Source organism: Corvus hawaiiensis, chromosome 13, assembly GCF_020740725.1.
Source record: "Corvus hawaiiensis isolate bCorHaw1 chromosome 13, bCorHaw1.pri.cur, whole genome shotgun sequence".
In the NCBI taxonomy this organism is placed as follows: Eukaryota; Metazoa; Chordata; class Aves; order Passeriformes; family Corvidae; genus Corvus; species Corvus hawaiiensis.
Genome location: NC_063225.1, coordinates 20,603,126 through 20,623,923, shown reverse-complemented (window position 1 = coordinate 20,623,923; position 20,798 = coordinate 20,603,126). Strand labels below are relative to the sequence as shown.

Here is a 20,798-nt window from a genome sequence, read left to right as displayed (position 1 = left end):
TGGTGGCTGGAATTGTGGGATTTGGTTGGAGCAGGAGGGGCCGGGAGTGGATCCAAACCCCGGGATGGCGGGAAAACAACCGGAAAATCCCAGCTGGGGGTAATTCCGGGAAGAGTTGCTCCCAGCCCCAGCTCCGTCCTCCCCATCCCGAGGAAAGAATTCCCGCTTTTCCCACTGCCCTCATTCCGGAGAGGGGCTGGGATGGAGAGGCTGAGCCAAGTTCCTGCATCCCTCAGGGAATTGGGATGGGATGGGATCCATGGGGTGGGATGGGATGGGATGCATGGGATGGGATCCATGGGATGGGATGGGATCCATGGGGTGGGATGGGATGGGATGGGATTGGATTGGGATTGGGATTGGGATTGGGATTGGGATTGGGATAGGATGGAATCCATGGGATGGGATGGGATGGGATGGGATGGGATGGGATGGATGGGATGGGATGGGATGGGATGGGATGGGATGGGATCCATGGGATGGGATCCATGGGATGGGATGGGATGGGATGGATGGGATGGGATCCATGGGATGGGATGGGATGGGATGGGATGGGATGGGATGGATGGGATGGGATCCATGGGATGGGATGGGATCCATGGGATGGGATGGGATAGGATAGGATGGGATGGGATCCATGGGATGGGATGGGATGGGATGGATGGGATGGGATCCATGGGATGGGATGGGATGGGATGGGATGGGATGGGATGGGATGGGATGGGATCCATGGGATGGGATCCATGGGATGGGATGGGATGGGATGGATGGGATGGGATGGATGGGATGGGATGGGATGGGATGGGATGGGATGGGATGGGATGGGATGGGATGGATGGGATGGGATGGATGGGATGGGATGGGATGGGATGGGATGGATGGGATGGGATGGGAGGGATGGGATGGGATGGGATGGGATGGGATGGGATGGGATGGGATGGATGGGATGGGATGGATGGGATGGGATGGGAGGGATGGGATGGGATCCATGGGATGGGATGGATGGGATGGGATGGGATGGGATGGGATGGATGGGATGGGATCCATGGGATGGGATGGGATTCAGGTGTTCCCGAAGGAGTTTGGGTATTCCCAGGTGGCATTTGGGTGTTCCCAATGGAATTTGGGTATTCCCAGACGGAATTTAGGTGTTCCCAAAGAGGATTTAGATGTTCCCAAAGAGATTTTGGGTATTCCCAGATGGAATTTGGGTGTTTCCAAAGAGGTTTTGATCATTCCCAAAATCCAAGCTGGAATTCCATCCCGGGTAACCCCGTTACTGGTGCAACATTCCTGGTTTTACTGGTTTCACTGGTTTCTCCTGAGCTGTGCCCAGGTTCAATCCCCTCCCACGGAGTTTTTCCCATAAAAAATCCCCAATCCAGAGGCTTTTCCTGGAAAATAGCGATGGGAAAACCCCCTCGGATTCCCAAGGCCGTCCCTGGTCCCACCTGGATTTTAGGGAGGGATTTTTTCCCTTTATTTCCCAAGGAAAAGGGAGCTGAGGAATTTTCCCCACTTTTATGGAAGCTTCCCCCAGTTTTATGGGATTTTTCCATCCCTGCGCCCCCATCCAAGCAATCCAATTCCACTTGGATTGATTTGGGATCCTGAAACAAAACCTTGCGCGTCCATAAATCCATTTCCGATAAAATCCAATCCCATTGTCCATCTCCAGCTGCTCCGAGGGTTTTTTCCTCGTGCTTTTCCCGGCATCCTTCGGGAAAAGTGATTAACCGGCAACATTCCATGGATTGATTGGGATTCCCCAGCGGCTCAGGGCTGTGGAAAGCTCCCAAAACCCAAATCCGGGATGGGATAGTCCTATGGGAACCCAGGATGCTCCCAGGCTGATCCTCCCCGGCATTCCCAAGAAATAAAAAAATCAACGGGATCCAGCAGGATTTGGGGTCGGATCGAGCGGAATTCCCACAATCCTGGCTCTGGGATGGCACCTGGGAAAGTTTGGGAATGCAGCTTGTCCGACCTGGATTGAAAATCAGGAGTCAAGGTGGCGTTTTTTGGCTTGGAAAAACCTTGGAAAAGCCTCGTGCCAGGAATGCTGAGGGATGGAAACGTGTCCCTGCGGGAAGAGGCGCCAGCGGGAAGGACACGGGGACATCGTCCCCAGAGCAGCTGCTGCTCCGACCCCTTTGGAAAAATGCCCAGGGAGGAATCGGAGCTCCAGATTCCTTCGTTTTCCAGAGCAAGGAAAACAACTCGGAAATGCAAGGGCAGGAGTTGGATACATTCCCCCATGCATGGATCCCTTCATCCATCCATCCATCCCTCCGTCCATCCATGGATCCATGGATCCATGGATCCATCCATCCATCCATCCATGGATCCATGGATCCATGGATCCATCCATCCATCCATCCATCCATCCATCCATCCATCCATGGATCCATCCATCCCTCCATCCATCCATCCATCCATCCATCCATCCATCCATCCCTCCATCCATGGATCCATCCATCCATCCATCATCCATCCATCCATCCATCCATCCATCCATCCATGGATCCATGGATCCATGGATCCATCCCTCCATCCATGGATCCATCCATCCCTCCATCCATCCATCCCTCCATCCATCCATCCCTCCATCCATGGATCCATCCATCCCTCCATCCATCCATCCATCCATCCATCCATCCATCCATCCATGGATCCATCCCTCCCTCCATCCATCCATCCATCCATCCATCCATCCATCCATCCATCCATCCATCCCTCCCTCCATCCATCCATCCATCCCTCCATCCATCCCTCCATCCATCCATCCCTCCATCCCTCCCTCCCTCCATCCCTCCCTCCATCCATCCATCCCTCCATCCATCCATCCATCCATCATCCATCCATCCATCCATCCATCCATCCATCCATGGATCCATGGATCCATGGATCCATCCATCCATCCATGGATCCATCCATCCCTCCATCCATCCATCCATCCATCCATCCATCCATCCATCCCTCCATCCATCCCTCCATCCATGGATCCATCCATCCCTCCATCCATCCATCCCTCCATCCATCCATCCATCCATCCATCCATCCATCCATCCATGGATCCATCCCTCCCTCCATCCATCCATCCCTCCATCCATCCATCCATCCATCCCTCCATCCATCCATCCATCCATCCATCCCTCCATGCCACATCCATGGATGTTTCCCATTCCCAGGATTCCTGTCTTAGATCCCAGCTTGGTTTTTCTCAGATCCCGCAGAAATCATCCCCAAATCCCCCCTGGAGAGGGGGCGGGGCTGCATCTTTGGAGGAGGGGGGAAAGCAGGAAAAGGGACACTCATCCCACGGGAGAGCCCCCAGCGCTGCCTCAGTTTCCCGAGATCTGCTTCCTGCTCCATCCCAGCTCCATCCCAGCTCCGTCCCAGCTCCATTCCCGCTCCATCCCAGCTCCATTCCCGCTCCATCCCAGCTCCATTCCCGCTCCATTCCTGCTCCATCCCAGCTCCGTCCCAGCTCCATTCCCGCTCCATCCCAGCTCCATTCCCGCTCCATCCCAGCTCCATTCCCGCTCCATTCCCGCTCCATTCCTGCTCCATCCCAGCTCCATCCCAGCTCCATTCCCGCTCCATCCCAGCTCCATTCCCGCTCCATCCCAGCTCCGTCCCAGCTCCATCCCAGCTCCGTCCCAGCTCCATCCCAGCTCCGTCCCAGCTCCATTCCCGCTCCGTCCCAGCTCCATCCCCGCTCCATCCCTGCTCCATTCCCGCTCCATTCCCGCTCAATTCCCGCTCCATCCCAGCTCCATCCCCGCTCCATCCCCGCTCCACTCCCTCTCCATCCCCGCTCCGTTCCCTCTCCATCCCCGCTCCATCCCCGCCCCGTTCCCGCTCCGTTCCCTCTCCATTCCCGCCCCGTTCCCGCTCCATCCCCGCTCCATCCCAGCTCCATCCCCGCCCCGTTCCCGCCCCGTTCCCGCTCCATCCCAGATCCATCCCCGCTCCATCCCCGCCCCGTTCCCGCTCGATCTCCGCCTCGTTCCCGCTCCATCCCAGCTCCGTTCCCGCTCCATCCCCGCCCCATTCCCGCTCCGTTCCCGCTCCAGCCCAGCTCCATCCCCGCCCAGTTCCCTCTCCGTTCCCTCTCCGTTCCCGCTCCATCCCCCCTCCATTCCCGCCTCGTTCCCGCTCCATCCCCGCTCCATCCCAGCTCCATCCCCGCCCCGTTCCCGCCCCGTTCCCGCTCCATCCCAGCTCCATCCCCGCCCCGTTCCCGCTGCATCCCAGATCCATCCCCGCTCCATCCCCGCCCCGTTCCCTCTCCATTCCCGCTCCATCCCCGCTCCATCCCAGCTCCATCCCCGCCCCGTTCCCGCTCCGTTCCCGCCCCGTTCCCGCCCCGTTCCCACTCCGTTCCCTCTCCATTCCCCGCTCCATCCCAGCTCCACTCCCTCTCCATCCCCGCCCCGTTCCCTCTCCATCCCCGCTCCTTTCCCGCTCCATTCCCTCCCCGTTCCCGCCCCGTTCCCGCTGCATTCCCGCTCCCGGTGCCTTTAATTCCCGTTTCCCGGGCAGGCCCGGCCCCTCCGGTGACACAGCAGCGCCGCGCGGGGCCGGGCGGGAGGAGCGCGGGGAGGCTGCGGCCGGAGCGGGGCCGGGCCGGGCCCTCCGCCGCTCATGGCCCTGCCCGGGGCCCGCTCCGCCCGCCCGGAGCCCGGGGAGCGCCCGGCCCTGAGCCCGCAGCGCCGCCGGTGCGTCCCGGGGGAGGGAACGGGGAAGGGATGAGGGAATGGGGCACGGGGGGAGGCTCCGGTGAGTCCCCGGGGGTGCGGGACCGGGAACGGGGACACGGGGAGAGGCTCCGGTGAGTCCCCGGGGGTGCGGGACCGGGAACGGGGACACGGGGAGAGGCTCCGGTGAGTCCCCGGGAGTGCGGGACCGGGAATGGGGACACGGGGAGAGGCTCCGGCCGCCCGGAGCCCGGGGACAGCCCGGCCCGGAGCCCGCCGCGCCGCCGGTGCGTCCCGGGGGTCCCGGAGAGGGGACACGGGGAGAGGGGATGAGGGGATGCGGGAACCGGGGATGGAGAATGCAGGCAGCGGGAATCGGGAATGGAGGCTCCGGGGATGGAGAATGCGGGGATGGAGGATTCAGGGACCGGGAACGGAGGATCCGGGCTCCGGAGCTGAAGGATGCGGGGATAAGGGGTCGGGAATGGAGGATGAAGGCTCCGGGATGGAGGATGAGAGCGGCGGGGACGGACGGAGGGGGATGCGGGGAGCGGGGACAGGGGATGGAGGATTCGGGAATGGAGAGTGCGGGGAGCGGGGATGGAGGATGAGAGCGGCGGGGACGGAGAATGAGGGAACCGGGGCTGGAGGCTCCAGGGAGCGGGGCTGGAGGGTTCGGGAGCCGGGGAGGGAGGACGCGGGGACCGGAGCTGAGGGATGCCGGTACCGGGGCTGGAGGGTTCGGGGAGCGGGGATGGAGGATGGAGGCTCCCGGGATGGAGGATTCGGGGAGCCCCGGAGGACGTGGGGACCAGGGCTGAGGGATGGCGGTGCCGGGGCTGAGGGATGGCGGTACCGGGGCTGGAGGACGCCGCTGGCGGGAATGGGAGATACCGGTACCGGGAATGGGGGATGCCAGTACGGGAATGGGAGATACCGGTACCGGGAATGGGGGATACCGGTACCGGGAATGGGGGATACCGGTACCGGGGCTGAGGGATGGCGGTGCCGGGGCTGGAGGATGTCGGTGGTAGGGCTGAGGGATGGCGGTACCGGGAATGGGGGATACCAGTACCGGGAATGGGGGATGCCAGTAGGGGAATGGGGGATACCAGTAGGGGAATGGGGGATTCCGGTACGGGAATGGGGGATACCGGTACGGGAATGGGAGATACCGGTACCGGGAATGGGGGATACCGGTACCGGGAATGGGAGATACCGGTACCGGGAATGGGAGATACCGGTACGGGAATGGGGGATACCGGTACCGGGAATGGGGGATACCGGTACGGGAATGGGGGATACCGGTACGGGAATGGGGGATACCGGTACCGGGAATGGGGGATACCGGTACGGGAATGGGGGATACCGGTACCGGGAATGGGGGATTCCAATACCGGGGCTGAGAGATGCCGGTACTGGGAATGGAGAATGCCAGTACCGGGGAGGGAAACGCGGCCCTACCGAGCCCCCCCCTCCCCTTGCGCACCCCCCTCTCCGCTCCCCCCTCGCCGTTCCCGTTCCCGAGGGGCACTCGGGGGCCGGGGCGGAGCCGGGCTCGGAGCTCTCCGGGCGGAGGCTGCCGGTGGGAAGGGCCCCGGGAGGGGGCGGAGGCTCCCGGTCCCCCCCCCCCGTGCCGGTCCCCGGGGCCGCGTGTGCCCCTTCCCCCCCCCCCCGCGGGGCTGTCACCGCCGCGAACGTGTCACCCCTCGCCACAGCCACCGGAGGAGAGCGGCCCCGGCGTCGGCGGAAAAGCCCTGAGGGAGGAGGGAGACGGCGGCGAGGAGGAGGAGGAGGAGGGGGAGGAAGCGAGGGAAGGAGCCGGGGGAAAAACAGGACAAGGAAGAGCTTGGAGCGGAGCCCAGGAGCGGCTGGAGCGCGCCGGTGAGGCCCGGAGCTGTCCCCGTGTCCCCCCGGGTGTCCCCCCGGGTGTCCCCCTGGGTGTCCCTCGGGGTGTCCCTGTGTCCCCCTGTCCATCCCTCCGGCCCCGGGAGGCCCCAGAGTTCCCTGGGGGTTCTGGGGGAGGCTAAAGAGGGGGTGCAGTGACATTCCCGGCTCCATCCTGTCCCCCCACCTCGACCTGGCGGGGGGTCCTGAGGGGATACCTGGGGTTTGTCCTCATTCCGGGGACACCGCGACACGGCGGGGGGGGGGGGGGGGGGGAGGAGCGGCCAGAGCCCCTTCCCGAGGATTTTCCCGGCCCTTTCCCATTTCCCTGCCCTTGTCCCTCTGTCCCCGCAGGAAGGGACCCCCCCCGCGCCTCCCAGGACAGCCGGACACCCCCGCTGACCACCCGCCGGACCTGCGGCCCCGCCGCGAGGAGCAGCGGCCCCTCCTCGGGGACACCGAGCCGCGCGTCGCCCTCCCGCTGGAATTCCGCCTGGCGGGAAATCCCGAGCCTCTCCTCCGCCTCCTCCTCCTCCTCCTCCTCCTCCTCGCGGCGGTGTCACCCCGAGGCCACCAGCCCAGCCACCCCCCTCCCGCATGGTGCACCCTGCCGGCGCCTCCCGCTTCCCCCAGGAGCGCCCCGATCCCACCGGGAAGCGCGAGCGCGTCGCTGGAATTCTCCGGGGAGCCGCGGCAGCGTTAAGATGGTGAGAGCTGCCCGGGCCGGGCCGGGCGGGGAGCAGCAGGATGGACACCGGGCCGGCCATCCCGGGAGCCTAGGGAAGGATGGACTCGCGGAGCCGCCGGGATGCGCAGCGCACGGAGCGGCCCCGCGGCGGCGGCGGCGGCGGCCGTAGCGAGGGCGAGCGGGAGCGCATCCGCGGCCGCATGAGGATGGTGATCGGGCAGCTCGAGGGCATCCTGCACGAGCTCAAGGAGGTGGCCAAGGAGCTCCGCGAGGTGCGAGAATTCCCGGGATAAAGGCGAGGGGGGCGGAAAAAAAAAAAAAAAAAAAAAATGGGGGGAGAGGGAGCCGGCAACGTTGCCGGTGGGATGTTCCTGAGGAGGATTTGCATCAAAAAAGAGGGAATTTGGGCTCGGTTGGAGAGATGGGGAGGTAGGAAAAGCCGCGGGATAACGGCGAGGAGAAAAGGGAGGGATGTGTCCTCATTCCAGAGGCAATTTTCCTCATTCCCGGGCCGGGATGGGGAGGCAGAGCCGGCTCAGCACTCGCAGCCTCAGGAGGGATCTCCCTGAGCTGGATTTTCCCTGAAACAAGGAGGGAAAGAGGCGATGTCAGATTCCCCCCTTCTCGTGAGCCAAATTTTCCCCTTTATTGATCCCAATCTCCACCTTTTTTGATCCCAATTTCCACCTTTTTTGATCCCCATTTCCCCCCTTTTTTTTGAGCCAAATTTTCCCCTTTATTGATCCCAATTTCCCCTTTGATTGATCCCAACTTCCCCTTTTTTATCCCAATTCCCCCTTTTATTGATCCCAACTTCCCCTTTTTTATCCCAATTTCCACCTTTTTCCATCCCAATTTCCCCCTTTTTCCATCCCAATTTCCACCTTTTATTGATCCCAATTTCTCCCTTCTTCGATCCCAACTTTCCCCCTTTTTCCATCCCAATTATCACTTTTTATTGACCTCAATTTCCCCCTTTTTCTATCCAAATTTGCCCCTTCTTTGATCCCAATTTCCCCTCTTTTCATCCCAATTTCCCCTTTTCTATCCGAATTTTCCCCTTTTATTGATCCCAATTTTCCTCTCTTTTGATCTCCATTTCCCCCTTTCTTAATCCCAATTTCCCCCTTTTTCCATCCCAATTTCCACCTTTTATTGATCCCAATTTTCCCTCTTTTCATCCCAATTTCCCCCTTTTTCCATCCCAATTATCACTTTTTATTGACCCCAATTTCCCCTTTTTCCATCCCAATTTCCACCTTTTATTGATCCCAATTTCCCCTCTTTTCATCCCAATTTTCCCCTTCTTTGATCCCAATTTCCCCCTTTTTCCATTCCAATTATCACTTTTTATTGACCCCAATTCCCCCCTTTTTCTATCTGAATTTGCCCCTTTTTTGATCCCAATTTCCACCTTTCTTAATCCCAATTTCCCCCTATTTTTTACCCCAATTTCCACCTTTTATTGATCCCAATTTCCACCTTTTTCCATCCCAATTTCTCCCTTCTTCGATCCCCATTTCCCCCTTTTTTCATCCCAATTTCCACCTTTTATTGAGACCAATTTCCCCCTTTTTCCATCCCAATTTGCCCCTTATATTGACCCCAATTTCCCCTTTTCTATCCAAATTCCCCCTGTTTTTTTTCCATCCCAATTTCCACCTTTTATCGACCCCAATTTCCCCCTTTTCCATCCCAATTTCCCCCTTTTATTGATCCCAATTTCCTCTTTTCTATCCGAATTTCCCCCTTTTATTGACCCCAATTTTCCCCTCTTTTGATCCCCATTTCCCCCTTTCTTAATCCCAATTTCCCCCTTTTTCTATCCGAATTTTCCCCTTTCTTAATCCCAATTTCCCCCTTTTTCTATCTGAATTTTCCCCTTTGTTGATCCCAATTTCCCCCTTTTTTCACCCCCATTTTCCCCCTTCTTTATCCGAATTTCCCCACTTTTTCATCCCAATATTCCCCTTCTTTGATCCCAATTTCCCCCTTTTTCCATCCCAATTTCCACCTTTTATTGATCCCAATTTCCCCCTTTTTCCATCCCAATTTCCACCTTTTATTGATCCCAATTTCCCCTTTTCTCTCCCAATTTCCGCCTTTTATTGACCCCAATATCCCCCTTTCTCTATCCGAATTTTCCCCTTCTTTGATCCCAATTTCCCCTTTTCTCTCCCAATTTCCGCCTTTTATTGACCCCAATTTCCCCTCTTTTCATCCCAATTTTCCCCTTTTTTCTATCTGAATTTCCCCCTTTTTTGATCCCAATTTCCCCTTTTCAATCCCAATCTCCCCCTTTTTTCCTCCCAAAATTTATCCAAAACATCCCAAAATTCCGGTTCCCGACCGAAATCTCACCGGTCCCACCAGGATAACCCAAGATTCCAACATCCAGAGCTCCACTTTTTCCCAAAATTCCCACAGGATTTGAGCTTTGGGAATTCACGGGATGGGTTTGGGTCGGAAAAGATCAAATTCCACAGGCAGGGAAACCTTCCACCATCCCAGGGTGCTCCTGGAAGTTGGGACATTGGGGTGTCTTTGGGGTGTCCATCTTTGGGGTGTCCATCCCAGTGTCCATCTCCCATCAGGGCCACCAGAGTGTCCTGGGGTTGTGACATTGGGGTGTCCCCATGGAATCTTTGGGATGTCCTTGGCTGGTGGCTCCAAGCCCAGGTGGGATCATGGATTGGGGTCACCTCAGGGTCACCAAAGGGTCCCAGAAGTTGTGGCATTGGAGTGTCCCCATGGAATCTTTGGGGTGTCCATCCCTGTGTCCATCTCTGCTCAGGGCCACCAGAGTGTCCTGGAAGTTCTGGTTTTGTGGTGTCCCCATGGAGTCTTTGGGATGTCCCTGGGTGGTGGCTCTGAGCAGAGGTGGGATCATGGATTGGGGTCAGCTCAGGGCCACCAGAGTGTCCTGGAAGTTGTGGTTTTGTGGTGTCCCCATGGAATCTTTGGGATGTCCCTGGCTGGTGGCTCCAAGCCCAGGTGGGATCATGGATTGGGGTCACCTCAGGGTCACCAAAGGGTCCTGGAAGTTGTGACATTGGGGTGTCCCCATGGAATCTTTGGGATGTCCATCCCTGTGTCCATCTTTGCTCAGGGCCACCAGAGTGTCCTGGAAGTTCTGGTTTTGTGGTGTCCCCATGGAATCTTTGGGATGTCCCTGGGTGGTGGCTCCGAGCTGAGGTGGGATCATGGATTGGGGTCACCGCAGGGCCACCAAAGGATCCCAGAAGTTGTGGCATTGGAGTGTCCTCATGAAATCTTAGGGATGTCCCTGGCTGGTGGCTCTGAGCAGAGGTGGGATCATGGATTGGGGTCAGCTCAGGGCCACCAGAGTGTCCTGGGGTTATGACACTGGGAGATCTCCATGGAATCTTTGGGATGTCCATCCCTGTGTCCATCTCTGCTCAGGGCCACCTGAGTGTCCTGGAAGTTATGACATCGAGGTGTCTCCATGGAGCCACCATGGAATCTTTGAGATGTCCCTGGCTGGTGGCTCCAAGCCCAGGTGGGATCATGGATTGGGGTCACCTCAGGGTCACCAAAGGGTCCCAGAAGTTGTGGCATTGGAGTGTCCCCATGGAATCTTTGGGATGTCCATCCCTGTGTCCATCACCCCTCAGGGCCACCAGAGTGTCCTGGAAGTTCTGGTTTTGGGGTGTCCCCATGGAATCTTTGGGATGTCCCTGCCTGGTGGCTCTGAGCAGAGGTGGGATCATGGATTGGGGTCACCTCAGGGCCACCTGAGTGTCCTGGGGTTCTGGCATTCGGATGTCCCCATGGAATCTTTGGGGTGTCCATCCCAGTGTCCATCTCTGCTCAGGGCCACCAGAGTGCCCTGGAAATTGTGACATTGGGGTGTCCCCATGGACCCACCATGGAATCTTTGAGATGTCCCTGGGTGGTGGCTCTGAGCAGAGGTGGGATCATGGATTGGGGTCACCTCAGGGCCACCAAAGGGTCCTGGAAGTTGTGGCATCGGGGTGTCCCCATGGAATCTTTGGGATGTCCATCCCAGTGTCCATCTCTGCTCAGGGCCACCAGAGTGTCCTGGAAGTTCTGGTTTTGTGGTGTCCCCATGGAATCTTTGGGATGTCCCTGGGTGGTGGCTCTGAGCCCACGTGGGATCATGGATTAGGGTCACCTCAGGGCCACCTGAGTGTCCTGGAGTCGTGACATTGGGGTGTCCCCATGGAATCTTTGGGATGTCCATCCCAGTGTCCATCTCCCCTCAGGGCCACCAGAGTGTCCTGGAAGTTGGGACATTGAGGTGTCCCCATGGAGCCACCATGGAATCTTTGGGATATCCCTGGCTGGTGGCTCCAAGCAGAGGTGGGATCATGGATTGGGGTCACCTCAGGGCCACCAAAGGGTCCTGAAAGTTGTGACATTGGGGTGTCCCCATGGAATCTTTGGGATGTCCATCCCAGTGTCCATCTCCCCTCAGGGCCACCAGAGTGTCCCAGCTCTGGTCACATCCCGCTTTTCCCGGTCTCGCTCCTTCCTTCCCATCCTTTTGCGTCCATGCTCATTCCCAGGTCCCCAAATGAAAAGGATCATTCTCAATCCTTGGATAGAAAAATCCCCAAATATCCATTCAAAACCCCCCCTAAAAAAATTCCCATGGGAAGGGGTCCGTCCCCTCTGGAACTGCTGGAATGGGATGCTCCAGGAGATCCCGAGGATCTTCCCATTCCTGTGGGATTCGAGGTTGGAAATCGTCCATATTCCATGGTGGGAAAAACCCTAAATATGGGTTTAGCACCCCCAAAAAATTCCCATGGGAAGGGTTTATCCCACCTGGAATTGCTGGCATGGGATCAACGAGATCCCAGCACCCCAAGGGATTCCCTCCCGGCTTTTTCCCTGGAAAAATCCTGCCGGCGATCCCCGAGGAGAAGAAATTCCATAATAATGCCGAGATCAAGAGGGGATTAACCGGGAATGCCTGGGAATGTTCCGGGATCGTTATCCCAAAAACAACGGCTTTGGGAGAGGGTTGGGAATTATTTAGGAGCAGGGTTTGGGGGAATTTGGGAGCAGTTTTGGGGGGGATTTTGGGAGCTGTTTTGGGGGATTTTGGGATCTGGGTTGTGGGAATTTCAGGAATTGGTTTGCGGATTTGGGGAGCTGGGTTTTAGGGGATTTTGGGATCTGGTTTTGGAGGGATTTGGGGAGCTGGTTTGGGGGATTTTGGGATTTGTTTTTGGGGGATTTTGGGATTTGTTTGGGGGGATTTTATGAACTATTTTTTGGGATTTGGGGAGCTGGGTTTGTGGGATTTTAGGATCTTGTTTTTGGGATTTTAGGAGCTATTTTTTGGGGATTTGGGGAGCTGGGTTCGGGGGATTTTGGGAGCAGTTTTGGGGATTTGGGGAGCTGGGTTTTAGGGGATTTTGGGAGCTGGTTTGGGGGGATTTTGGGAGCTGGTTTTGCAGGATTTTAGGAGCTGGGTTTTGGAAATTTCGGGAATTGGTTTGGGGATTTGGGGAGCTGGGTTTGGGGGGGATTTTAGGATCTGTTTTTTGGGATTTTAGGAGCTATTTTGGGGGGGATTTGGGGAGCTGGGTTTTAGGGGATTTTGGGAGCAGTTTTGGGGGATTTTGGGAGCAGTTTTGGGGGGATTTGGGGAATTGTTTTGGGGGATTTGGGGATCTGGTTTTGGGGGATTTTAGGAGCTGGGTTTTGGAAATTTCGGGAATTGGATGGGGGATTTAGGAGCTGGGTTTGGGGGGATTTTAGGATCTGGTTTTTGGGATTTTTGGAGCTATTTTTTTGGGATTTGGGGAGCTGGGTTTGGGGGATTTTGGGAGCTATTTTTTGGGGGATTTGGGGAGCTGGGTTTTAGGGGATGTTGGGATTTGTTTTGGGGGGATTTGGGAGCTGGTTTGGGGGATTTTGGGAGCTGGTTTGGGGGATTTTGCGATTTGGTTTTGGGGGATTTTGGGATCTGGTTTTAGGGGATTTTGGGAGCTGGGTTTTGGGGATTTGGGGATTTGTTTTGGGGGGATTTGGGGAGCTGGGTTTTGGGAATTTCGGGAATTGTTTTGGGGATTTAGGAGCTGGGGTTTAGGGGATTTGGGGAATTATTTGGGGGGCATTTTGGCAGCTGGGTTTTTGGGGGATTTGGGGAGCTGGGTTTGGAGATTTTGGGAGCAGGTTTTGGGGTGCAGCAGCTGAACCCCAGATCCTTGGAAGGATCGTTTTCCGGGATCAGCTCCGGGAAGAGCGGCCCCTGCATTCCCTGCTCCCGGCTGCCAGCCCCCGTTAATGATTTATCCCTCGTTAAACATTGTCCGGGAAGCAGGAAGGGAAGTGGGAAGGGCCTTGCTGGGAATTCCAGGCTGTGGGGGCGCTTTGGGGTGACTCTTTTTTCCAGGGATTGATGCTGGGAAAGACCTTTGGGATGATTTGGGAATAGGGCTGGGGAATTCCTGCCTGGATCCAGCCTGGAAAATCAGCTGGAAAACCCTGAATCCCGGGAAGGCTCCCAGGATGGGACACCTGGGATGGCGGGAGGTGTCCCTGCCCATGGGAATGGGATGGGATTTAGGAATTCCAACCCAAACGGGTCGGGAATTCCAGAGGAAAGCTTTGGATCCCGAAATGCGCAGCCGGAGGTGCTCGGGAGGGGAGCAGCAGCCGAGGGATTGTGGGACGCATCCCCAAATCCCCGGGAGGACGAGAGGCTGGGCTCGGGACTGGGAAAACCAATGGAATGGGGGGGGGGGGGGACCCCCCAAGCAGGGCCGGCCTTGGATCTCCTCATCCCGGGCTCAGATCTGCTTCCCGATCCTCTTCCCAAGCCTGCGTGGGGATGGAGGGGCCGTCAGATCCCACCCTTGGATCCCGTCAGATCCCAACCCTTGGATCCCGTCAGATCCCACCCTTGGATCCCGTCGGATCCCATCCCTTGGATCCCGTCAGATCCCAACCCTTGGATCCAGTCAGATCCCAACCCTTGGATCCCGTTAGATCCCATCCTTGGATCCAGTCAGATCCCAACCCTTGGATCCAGTCAGATCCCAACCCTTGGATCCCGTTAGATCCCATCCTTGGATCCAGTCAGATCCCATCCCTTGGATCCCGTCAGATCCCACCCTTGGATCCAGTCAGATCCCACCCTTGGATCCCGTCAGATCCCAACCCTTGGATCCCGTCAGATCCCACCCTTGGATCCCGTCGGATCCCATCCCTTGGATCCCGTTAGATCCCATCCTTGGATCCAGTCAGATCCCAACCCTTGGATCCAGTCAGATCTCAACCTTTGGATCCCATCAGATCCCACCCTTGGATCCAGTCAGATCCCAACCCTTGGATCCAGTCAGATCCCACCCTTGGATCCAGTCAGATCCAAACCCTTGGATCCAGTCAGATCCCAACCCTTGGATCCAGTCAGATCCCATCCTTGGATCCCGTCAGATCCCACCCTTGGATCCAGTCAGATCCCCCCCTTGGATCCCGTTGGATCTCAACCTTTGGATCCCGTCAGATCCCACCCTTGGATCCAGTCAGATCCCAACCCTTGGATCCCATTGGATCTCATCCCTTGGATCCCGTTGGATCCCACCCTTGGATCCAGTCAGATCCCAACCCTTGGATCCAGTCAGATCCCAACCCTTGGATCCCATTAGATCCCAACCCTTGGATCCAGTCAGATCCCATCCCTTGGATCCTGTCAGATCCCATCCCTTGGATCCCGTCAGATCCCACCCTTGGATCCCGTTGGATCTCATCCCTTGGATCCCGTCAAATCCCAATCCTTGGATCCCGTTGGATCCCATCCCTTGGATCCCGTTGGATCCCAACCCTTGGATCCAGTCAGATCCCAACCTTTGGATCCCATTAGATCCCGACCCTTGGATCCCATCAGATCCCACCCCCTCGCTTCCATCAGACCCCACCCTTGGATCCCATCGGATCCCCCCCATTCGATCCCAGCCCAAAATCTGGGATCTGCAGCCACCGATCCCAACCCTCGGCAGGGACCTCGGGCTTGGTCTGCAGCCAAAATGCCCAAATCCCATAAAAACAAGGATGGGGCTCCAGCTGTCCCTGGAGTCGGGTGGGGAACATTTCCAGTTTGGGACAGCCGGGATTTTATTGGGAAGCTCCTGGCTGGCACCAGGGACTCATCCCAAAGCTCCTCCCCTTGGAAATCCCCCCAATTCCCTGGAAATATCCCCAGGATCTCATCCCAAACCTCTTCCCCTGCTTGGGGGGGACAAATCCTCTCCGGTTTCCTGGGAATTCATCCCCTCCAAGCAGGTGGGAAGGTTTGGGATGAATCCTTGGGGATATTCCCGGGGAATTGGGGGGAATTCATCCCCTCCAAGCAGGTGGGAAGGTTTGGGATGAATCCTTGGGGATATTCCCGGGGAACTGGGGGGAATTCGTCCCCTCCAAGCAGGTGGGAAGGTTTGGGATGAATCCTTGGGGATATTCCCGGGGAACTGGGGAGGGATTTTTCCCCCCCAAAGGTGGAAAAGCTCTGCCAGCCCTGGCAAAGGAGGAAAAGGGCAGGGGGGGAGCAAATCCCAAATCCTTCTTTCCGTGTAAATCCGCCGTAAAGGAGCCGAGTGTCACCGAGGGATTTAAGCCCCGGCTTAAAATAGGGAGTGATCCTAAAAATAGACACTAATCCCGGGATGGGGACAGCCACGAGTGACACTAATCCCGGGATGGGGACAGGATCGGGATGGGGACAGCCACGAGTGACACCAATCCTGGCATGGGGCCGGGATTGGGATGGGGCTGGGATTGGGATGGAGACAGGATTGGATTGGGGCTGTGACTGGGACAGGGACAGGACTGGGATGGGGACAGGATTGGGATGGGGACAGCCATGAGTGACACTAATCCTGGCATGGGGCTGGGATTGGGATGGGGACAGGATTGGGATGGAGACAGGATTGGGATGGAGACAGGATTGGGATGGGGCCGGGATGGGGATGGGGACAGGATTGGGATGGAGACAGGATCAAGATGGGGCTGGGATCGGGGGTGGGGACAGGATCGAGATGGGGACGGGATCAGGATGGGGGCTGGGATCGGGATGGGGATGGAATTGGGGTTGGGACAGGATTGGGATGGGGCTGGGATTGGGATGGGGACAGGATTGGGATGGGGACAGGATTGGGATGGGGACAGGATTGGGATGGGGACAAGATCAGGATGGGGACGGGATCGGAATGGGGACAGGATCGGGATGGGGACAGGATCGGGATGGGGACAGATGGGGCCGGGATTGGGATGGGGACAGGATTGGGATGGGGACAGGATTGGGATGGGGACAGGATCAGGATGGGGACGGGATTGGGATCGGGACGGGATCAAGATGGGGACAGGATTGGGATGGGGACGGGATCGGGATGGGGACAGGATCGGGATGGGGACAGGATCAGGATGGGGACAGGATCAGGATGGGGACAGGATTGGGATGGGGACGGGATCAAGATGGGGACAGGATCGGGATGGGGACGGGATCGGGATGGGGACGGGATCGGGATGGGGACGGGATCGGGATGGGGACAGCCACGAGTGACACCAATCCTGGCACGGGGCCGGGATTGGGATGGGGCCGGGATTGGGATGGGGCTGGGATTGGGATGGGGCTGGGATTGGGATGGGGCCGGGATTGGGATGGGGCTGGGGTTAGGATGGGGACAGCCATGAGTGACACCAATCCTGGCATGGGGCTGGGATTGGGATGGGGGTGGGATTGGGACAGGGACAGCCATAAGTGACACCAGTCCCGGAATGCGGCCTGGATTGGGATGGGGCTGGGATTGGGATGGGGACAGGATTGGATTGGGGCTGTGACTGGGACAGGGACAGGACTGGGATGGGGACAGGATTGGGATGGGGACAGCCGTGAGTGACACTAATCCTGGCATGGGGCTGGGATTGGGATGGGGACAGGATTGGGATGGGGACAGGATTGGGATGGAGACAGGATTGGGATGGGGCCAGGATGGGGATGGGGACAGGATTGGGATGGAGACAGGATCAGGATGGGGCTGGGATCGGGGTGGGGACAGGATCGGGATGGGGACGGGATCAGGATGGGGGCTGGGATCGGGATGGGGCTGGGATTGGGGTTGGGACAGGATTGGGATGGGGCTGGGATTGGGATGGGGACAGGATTGGGATGGGGACAGGATCAGGATGGGGACAGGATCAGGATGGGGACAAGATCGGGATGGGGGACAGGATCGGGATGGGGACAGGATCGGGATGGGGACAGATGGGGCCGGGATTGGGATGGGGACAGGATTGGGATGGGGACAGGATTGGGATGGGGACAGGAATGGGATGGGGACAGGATCAGGATGGGGACGGGATTGGGATGGGGACGGGATCAAGATGGGGACAGGATCGGGATGGGGACGGGATCGGGATGGGGACAGGATCGGGATGGGGACAGGATCGGGATGGGGACAGATGGGGCCGGGATTGGGATGGGGACAGGATTGGGATGGGGACAGGAATGGGATGGGGACAGGATCAGGATGGGGACGGGATCAAGATGGGGACGGGATCAAGATGGGGACGGGATCGGGATGGGGACGGGATCGGGATGGGGACGGGATCGGGATGGGGACAGGATCGGGATGGGGATGGGATCGGGATGGGGATGGGACTGGGATGGGAACAGCCATGAGTGACACTAGTCCCAGGATGGGGACAGGATTGGGACTGGGACAGGACTGGGATGGGGCTGGGATTGGGATGGGGACAAGATTGGGATGGGGACAGCCGTGAGTGACACCGATCCCAGGATGGGGCCAGGATTGGGATTGGGATTTGGATTGGGATTGGGATGCCCTTCCCGCTGTCCCTGCTCCATCCTGATCCCTTTAGGGAGGCTGGGAAAGGACCTCAGGTGGCGGGGACAGGCTGGGATTGACATTCCCGGTGGGAACAGAGGGGATCCCATTCCAGCACAACCATTGGGTAACCGGGTATTCCCAAAGATTCCCGGCCTTCGTCCCGATTCTTCCTTGCCCCAAAAAACAGGAGGTCACAGAATCCATTTTTTTACACTTTTCCTTGAGATTTGCCCTTTTTTATCCAAAAAAAAAAAAAAAAAAAGAGGAAGAAATTAAAGGAAAAGAGATCTGGAAGGGAAAAGGGAATTTTCCTGATTTCCAGGCTTCCCTGTGGATGTTCCCAAGAAGCTTCAAAGCCAAAGGGCGAGGGATGGAGGGACCCCACTGTCCCTGGAAGTTTTGGGGAGGGGGAAAACTGGGAAATCCCAGGGGAGGAGTTGGATCCATCCATCCATCCATCGATCCATCCCTGATCCATCCCTGATCCATCCCTGATCCATCCATCCATCCATCTGTCCATCCATCCATCCATCCATCCATCCATCCATCCCATCCATCCCTGATCCATCCATCCCTGATCCATCCATCCATCCATCCATCCCTGATCCATCCATCCATCCATCCATCCCTCCATCCATCCATCCCTCCCTCCACCCCTCCATCCATCCATCCATCCATCCATCCATCCATCCATCCATCCATCCATCCATCCCTCCATCCATCCATCCCTCCCTCCATCCCTCCATCCCTCCATCCCTCCATCCATCCATCCATCCATCCCTCCCTCCATCCCTCCATCCATCCCTCCATCCATCCATCCCTCCATCCATCCCTCCCTCCCTCCACCCCTCCATCCCTCCCTGTCTCCTCAGGTCGTGGCTCAGATCGACCGCCTGACGTCCGACTTCGCTCTGGACCTGGAGCCGGACGCTTGGACTCCGGCCACGGCCAGCAGCACGTCCAGCAGCGACCGCGGCGGCGCCAGCCTCGAGCTGGGCCCGCTGGACTTCGCCTCCTCCGACATCCTCTCGGACAGCTGGGAATTCTGCTCCTTCCTGGACGCCTCCACGCCCTCGGACCCTGGCGATTGTCCGGAGGCTCCGCGGCCGCCGCCGGCCCGCCTGATGAACGGGGGGGTCCCTTTGGCCAACGGCCCCCGCGGCGGCGGCGGGGGGACCCCGGATTCCTCCAGCGAGGAATGCTTCGGCAGCGTCGCCCTTCCCAAGATGCCGGCGCCGCGGCCGCCGGGCACGCGGGAGCGCGTCCGCTTCAGCGACAAGGTGCTCTACCACGCCCTGTGCTGCGACGACGACGGCGACGCCGGCGACGCCGCGGCCGCTCCCGGCGCCGACGGTGCCGAGGATCCCGCCAGGAAGGGGCCTCGGGAGCAGCTCCCGAGGAATCCGGGCGCGATCCCGATGAGGAGAAGCACGAGGAACAGCAGCACCCAGACCGTGGCCGATAAGAGCACGCAGACCTTGCTGCCCTACGTCCCGGCCAGGCAGAGAATTCCCAACAAAAACTGAGCCCGGATCCGGGTTTGGGATGGGTTCGGGGCGGGATGAGGGGTGGGGCAAAATCCCTGGGAAAGGGGCTGGAAAATATATATATAGATATAAATATAAATATATATTTCAATAAATCCGTACTCCTCATAGCAGCGGCACCGAATAGCCCGGTAATATCCCGATAATATCCCGATAATATCCTGATGATATCCCGATAAAATCCCGACAATATCCCCGTATCCCGATCATTTTCCAGGCTCAGGGAATTTGAAGGAGATCAATAAATCATTAAAGATATGGATGTGCCAGGAGGGGGCCGGCTGGCGCTTCCGGAGGATGGGAATGGGGCACGGATTGGGATGTGGGAATGTCGGAGCAGGTGGCAGGATGGGGAAGGGGAAATTTCCCTTGGCTGGGATGTTTTATCCCTGTTTGGGGTAGGAAAAATCAGTGGGATGGGATTTTTGGGGCACCGGGATATCCCTGGGATGGCACTGGAATGGCACTGGAATGTCATTCCCAGCTCTGAGAGGGACAACGAGGGGATCACCAAAACCACCCGGGATTGAGGAGCCGGCCTTGAGAACTCCTCGCCCCTCAATTCCCAACTTTTCCAGTGGGAATATCCCTGGCCCCGAGTCCGCATCCATCAGAAAATGCGGGAAAATCCTGCTTTTCCTGAGCTCCTGAATTCCCCTTTTCTGGGTCAAGGCACAAGAAACTTGGAAATCCCAGGGAAGGGGTGGAGGGATGGATCTAAAGGGATCCAGCCGGGAAAATCCATCCAGGTGGCAGCAGAGCCTGGACCTTGGTGGTGCTGATGCCAGCACATTCCTGGGATTGCTTTGCTCCCACTGGGAATGCTCAAGATGAAGGAAGAACTCAGGGCTGTGGGATCCATCCATCCATCCCACCATCCATCCATCCCTCCATCCCTCCATCCCTCCATCCATCCCTCCATCCATCCATCCCTCCATCCATCCCACCATCCATCCATCCCTCCATCCCTCCATCCCTCCATCCATCCCTCCATCCCTCCATCCATCCCTCCATCCCTCCATCCATCCATCCATCCATCCATCCATCCATCCATCCATCCCTCCATCCCTCCATCCCTCCATCCATCCCTCCATCCATCCCTCCATCCATCCATCCCTCCATCCCTCCA

General features: G+C 58.0%; 2 protein-coding genes across 6 annotated transcripts; both read left to right on the top strand.

Annotated features, from left to right (window-relative positions):
• The first annotated feature begins 4,431 nt into the window (after window positions 1-4,431).
• INSYN1 (inhibitory synaptic factor 1) lies at window positions 4,432-19,936 on the top strand. 2 transcript variants are annotated; one of them, XM_048317409.1, is made up of 4 exons: window positions 4,432-4,724; window positions 6,422-6,587; window positions 6,945-7,550; window positions 18,995-19,936. In XM_048317409.1, the coding sequence occupies exons 3-4, from the start codon at window positions 7,377-7,379 to the stop codon at window positions 19,646-19,648; spliced, it is 828 nt and encodes a 275-aa protein (XP_048173366.1). In that variant the 5' UTR covers window positions 4,432-4,724; window positions 6,422-6,587; window positions 6,945-7,376; the 3' UTR covers window positions 19,649-19,936. The 2 variants fall into 2 exon arrangements, with proteins under 2 accessions (XP_048173366.1, XP_048173365.1); XM_048317408.1 differs by lacking the exons at window positions 4,432-4,724; window positions 18,995-19,936 and having other exon boundaries at window positions 6,004-6,587; window positions 6,945-7,381.
• Window positions 9,158-12,453, top strand: LOC125332492. Of its 4 annotated transcripts, none has more exons than XR_007206512.1 (4): window positions 9,158-10,272; window positions 10,588-10,798; window positions 11,000-11,411; window positions 11,623-12,453. XR_007206512.1 is itself a non-coding variant. In XM_048317404.1 (3 exons), exons 1-3 carry the CDS (start codon window positions 9,731-9,733, stop codon window positions 12,038-12,040), a joined length of 1,086 nt encoding a protein of 361 aa, XP_048173361.1. In that variant the 5' UTR covers window positions 9,161-9,730; the 3' UTR covers window positions 12,041-12,449. The 4 variants fall into 4 exon arrangements, 1 of the variants encoding a protein (XP_048173361.1); XR_007206511.1 differs by having other exon boundaries at window positions 9,158-9,957; window positions 10,159-10,272; window positions 11,000-12,447; XR_007206510.1 differs by having other exon boundaries at window positions 11,000-12,446.
• Window positions 19,937-20,798: the final 862 nt, after the last annotated feature.